We start from the raw sequence: 5,186 nt of genomic DNA on the forward strand, positions 1-5,186 counted from the left end.
TCGTCCCTGCACCCAACAGCACTGGGAAGCACGGCTCAATGGAGTCAGGGACTTTCAACTCTCCAATCTGGAAAATAACCTCCCCCATTTCCCCAGCTCTAGATCAGCTATTATTTCGGTGGAGCCAACTACAAGGAAGAGTGCCCCTGCCAGACCAGCACAGGGAAAGCACAGGTGGGAAAGGAAGCCGTGGGGGCCGGGGGCCGTGCCTGCACTGCTCTGCAGCGTTCCCATCGGGCGCCCGCCCTCCGCTCTGGAACCTGCCCACTGCTCTCTCACCCAACGCAGGGCTGTGTGTGGGCCCTGCTGGTCCCAGGAGAGCTCCTAACAGTTCTCTCGATTTTAACACCAAGGGGACCGTCCACACCCAGCCTCACCTCTGCAGGCTCGTGCTCACGGCTCTGCAGAGGCTTGTGGACAGAACCCCCGCTTCCCTGGGGCGGCCTGCTCGGGTCCGACAAGAGCTCATCACAACTAGGCTGGGAAACTGGACTGCAGGCAGGGGGACGGAGAAAGGACCCTTCCCAGGACCCGTCACAAGTGCTCATCTGCATTTCCAAGGCCTCCCTAAGAACAGAGCTGTTCCTTGGTGTTGAACCAACTCCTGCTGCTAGGACGGCTCTTACGGGCATCACATACATCCTGCAAGACCTGCTCCTTCCTGCCAGTCCGAGACACGACACCTCAGTTCAGGTCCCCACCGTGGAATAGTCACAGGTGAGAAGGCAATGACATAAGGAACTTATGTTCCCCCGAAGCCCACGTCTGTCACCCCGGGGGCCCGAGCAAGCGTCCCGTTTCCATGGAGCAGGGAGGGAGGAGCCACAGAAGAAATGTGCACAGGCGGTTTGGACCGACATCACCAACTGGACCCTGATCCCCCGAAGAAAGCCCTCCCTTTGAGAGAAACACTTTCAACTGCCCAGTGGAAATTAGAACACTTTACTTTGTGCAACATTTTGGTCCACTCTTAGCTTCTTTTTTCTTCTTTTTAAATCAAGCAATTAAAGGAGCACCCAGCACACAACACAGAGCGTGTGGGAGGACAGGCCAGTGATGGGAGGACAGGCCAGTGAAAAAAGCCCAGGCCTCCAGCCTCAGGCCCAAGCTCCCCTCGCGGCTTCAGCCGCGGCACCGAACAGCAGCCCCTCAGGGTCCGGGAGGGGGAAGGGGGAAGGCGGTTCCAGCCCCAGCAGCTTTCCCGTCCCTGCTGGTGCCCGACTGTCAGCACGTCTTGTCCCACACCTGTGGCCGGGAGGGGACCCCCATGTCCTCTGTCCAGCAGAAGAGCTGGTCACCTTCCCTTGCTGCGAGGCGAGTGACGGAGGGCCTCCCGCTGGAGGTGCGGCCTCAGGCCAGGTCGTCCAGGTCCACCTCAGGGATCGGGTCTCGCCAGTAGCAGAAGGAGCTGAACTCCGGGCACGGAAAGGCAGAATTCTGTTCCTTGTTGAGAAGTGGGAACACGTGTTCCACGAGCTCGCTCAGTCTGTGATACCTGGCAGAAGGAAGTGGGAGGAAGCACAGCAACTGTTATTCATCAGTTGATCTGAGAGCACAGACTGTAGATCGTACAGCCAGTTACTCAGATTCCGCAGATGGCAAGGATCCCAGACAGGCCTCCTTCTCAGGGCACCGCCGCCCTCCTCAAAGTCTAGGCCCCTCAGCAACCCCCCCAACAGCTACGGCAGAGGAGAAGACACCCCGGCAGACAGGAAAGCCTCCAAAGGCAGGTGCAGTTCTGATTCTTGGCCCCTGGCTGCAGGGCTCCAGGCTGAGAAGTGGGAACGCACTTACGATGACTTGTTTCCTTTGGTCCTTTCTTGTATCAGCTCACCCTTGGGGTTCACAGTGAAGATCCTGCAGTCTGGAACTCCAACTTGTGTGTAAGCGTAGACATCCTGCAGCAGAAAACATGGGGCAGGGTGATTACAGAGAGAAGAAATGAGGAGATGGTCCTGCGGTTCCTGTGAGCCAGAAAATCGCCTCGAAAGGGGACTGTGTACGGAAATCACGTGAAGCTGGTGCGGCACAGCTTTGCCACTGGAGCCGAGCTTTAGACAAACACAAACTAAAGAGCGGATCCACCGCAGAGGGTGCTCGGGAAGCCAGAAAACTTGGGCGCCACGGAGACGCCAGGGGCCTCGGAGCAGGAGATGGGAAGTGGTAATCAAGGGGGGCCCTCGAGACCTGGTTCTGGGGTGAATCCAAGACTCGGCTTAGAATCACTCAGAACAAGAGTCGGAACTGCTTGAGGAAATGGAATTGAAGCCACAGAGACAGAGGGCGTGCCCTTTGTCACACACCTACATTCTGGGGCACATCTCCACCGACAGGCCCTTCCCAACCGCTGGAGAAAATTTACAACAGATAAAGTGAAAGCCTACTCAGCAGAACAGACATTGATTGTGCGTATACAACTGGTCTGAGAATTAACACAGGGCTATACCCTAAAAGTACCCTCCTCTGAGTTTCACACACCACATCCGAGTGTGTAGCGCAGAAGACACACTTACGTTTGGACGGTTTCCAAAGGCTGCATAGAACGGCTGCTTAGACGGGGCAAAGAGATTCTTGATATCATTTAGACACTCAATTTTGAACTTCTCTGGTTTCTTTTCTATTACTTCCCTAGGAGAAGAAAATACAAATATAATCACCAAATCCAAAATGGTAGTTTTCCTTGGTATGTGGTCCTAAAAAGATTTTACAGTGCTCACAACCACCCAATTTTTTTAATCCTTCATAACCGGTATCTTGCTCCTTCTTTGCCAACCTGACTTCTCAACCGTGTCTGACACAGACCAGGTGAGCTATGTGTGAGTTAGAACAATACGGAACCAAGATGCAGAAGCTCTGCGACAGATACAGTCTCGTCAGGCCCCCGTGTGCGCGCAGGCTGCACGCACACACACGCATACGCACACAGAGGCACCTGTGGAAGGCGGAGAACAGGCTGCTGGGGGACAGCATGAGGGGGCCGCGGGGCAGGATTGTGCCCTTGTCGTTGACCCAGTGCAGGTAGCCGCGGGTCATGTCGGCCATGCCGATGGCGCGGGCGGAGCAGTATAGGAACTTGTAGCCATTCCTGAAAGAGAACATGTCCTGTTTAGCCTGTGTGCTTTGGCTAAAGGGGGGAAAATGTGTTTTTCTTTTTAAAGGTCCAAATAAAGTTCCTCTCATTTACTATGAAAATCAAATTCTTAAATTTAATAAGAAAAACTGTTAGGATTATAAAGATCTCACCATTCCATCAAAAACACCACGGGGGGAAAATGGAGGTACGTGCAACTAGGGATTACGCTAAATTTACAAGTAATGATATAGCTTCAGCATCTGGTCCATGGAAGCCAAATTACAAAACAGACAAAAATTTGAGGTTATCTTTAAACAATCTGCTATAGATGAAAGATACAAAGGATTTTACTTATATAGGCAATTTCCAGAATGCAGATCATTCTATAAAACAAGGAGCCAAACTTTACCTGGGTGACTGACATACTCACAATTTTCATATTATGACATTTTCAACTTGTGCTTAAGACACTGTAATTCTGCAGATCAACTTAACTCATAGGTATTAGGATCCCACAAAGGCCACGGCACTATTTTCTCACAAAAAAAGTACTCTGACAGAGAGGACCCCATGGTAAATTGATTACCCCATGCATGCATTACCTACTTAAAGCAATACAATTAAAAATACTCAAAAAACCAAACCTGAAAATTGGCTCTCCTGTTAAATTACAGCTAAAACCCCCAAGTACAGCTATGATTATAGACACAGGCAGTGCCTACAACCCACAGCCCTGCGAAAACAAGATGACAAGGTTAACGTGCGTAACAACGCATACCATGACAGGCACAGAGCTCCTGTCCCACAGATGGCGGCTCACACTTTCCCCTGCGTGAGGCTCTAGGAAGGGGTGGGAAAGGAGAGCGGGAATAGCTGGATCATGAACAAGATTTCTGTGGACTGGCTGATGAACACCCTTTTTCTACAGTTCAAGCAAAATTCTAGCTCACCAGACACGTGGGTCGGGATACCTACTCATTGATGGAATGGTAGAGCTTTGCGATACCCTGATGAGTCCAGTCTTTACCCAGCTGTGGAAGGATCTGTCCTAAAGCATCAGACCTAAGAGGGCAGAAACAGAAAAAGGTATCAGGAATCAAGCATATAAAGCCAAGTGTTTACCTATTTAGTTCAATACGAGCTGCCAGCGGCTGCCGGATGGGGGAGAGGTGGAGGGACAATGCCCAAAGGCGGTTTCCTCGGCCTGTGCACAGGAGACAAGGACCCCACCAGGGGCCCAGGGCTGCAGAAGGGCAATCAGACGAGAGGGAACTGACCGCCACACATCCTGTTTTTCTCCTCCCTGATCTCAACAGCTTCTTCTCGCCCCACCATACCAGAATTTGGAGACCAAATAACTAAATCCTCCCCGAAGTTATAATCAATATTCTTTTTTTGGCTGCGCTGCACGGCTTGCGGGATCTCAGTTCCCCAACCAGGGACTGAACCTGGGCCACCGCACCCGTAACCACTGGGCCTCCAGGGAATTCCCCAAGTGTGATTTTTGACCTTACGTCTGTACGGTCCCACCTATTTCCTCCCTCCATAAGATGACTCTGTGGGGACCGCACTCAGGACATCTCAGTGTGTATAGTTTAAGAACTCTCCTGATGGTGGCTGGTTGCCCAGGTGAGGAACCCAAACCCCGCCCCCAAACACTGAGCTGGGCCCCCTTCCCTGTCACCCCAAGGCTCCTGCTTACTTGGTTATCGTCCCGTCGATGTCAGAAATGATGACCTTATCGTTCCAGTCCCACAGGTAAATGGTCCCCGCACAGCGGCAGGTGCCCTGATACTGGGTTGTAATGCTAAACACGACGTCATTTGGGCCATCTTGGAGCTTCAGTTTTGCCTTTTATAAAAAGTATAAGAATAAAAATCAGAGTTTTGAAAATTAATAGCACATCACTTTGATGGAATTACACGCAACAATTAAGTCACACTTTCCAGGAATACGTGGTCAGAGAAACTGCTTATGATACAATGTTACGTGAAAAAGGACCCCAGCCTCTTAAATACATAAATGTGTGTGAACACAGAAAGAATGGATGGAAATACACAAGACATAGTAACTGTTTAAAAAAAAAAAAAAAAAAAAAAAAAAAAAAAAAAAA

General features: G+C 50.9%; 1 protein-coding gene across 2 annotated transcripts in view; it reads right to left on the reverse strand.

Annotated features, from left to right (window-relative positions):
• Nucleotides 1-1,154: 1,154 nt before the first annotated feature.
• The window catches only part of LPIN2 (lipin 2), a 57,781-nt gene continuing 53,749 nt past the window's right edge, over nt 1,155-5,186 (reverse strand). For both annotated transcript variants that reach the window (XM_007456557.1, XM_007456558.1), the window contains 6 exons: nt 4,776-4,924; nt 4,049-4,135; nt 2,933-3,085; nt 2,514-2,628; nt 1,795-1,898; nt 1,155-1,495 (listed from right to left, as the gene is read on the reverse strand). In XM_007456557.1, coding sequence (XP_007456619.1) covers nt 1,351-1,495; nt 1,795-1,898; nt 2,514-2,628; nt 2,933-3,085; nt 4,049-4,135; nt 4,776-4,924 — 753 coding nt within the window. In that variant the 3' untranslated portion in view covers nt 1,155-1,350. The remainder of the gene's footprint in view (nt 1,496-1,794; nt 1,899-2,513; nt 2,629-2,932; nt 3,086-4,048; nt 4,136-4,775; nt 4,925-5,186) is intronic.

Source organism: Lipotes vexillifer, unplaced genomic scaffold (genome assembly GCF_000442215.2).
Source record: "Lipotes vexillifer unplaced genomic scaffold, Lipotes_vexillifer_v1.1 scaffold429, whole genome shotgun sequence".
In the NCBI taxonomy this organism is placed as follows: Eukaryota; Metazoa; Chordata; class Mammalia; order Artiodactyla; family Lipotidae; genus Lipotes; species Lipotes vexillifer.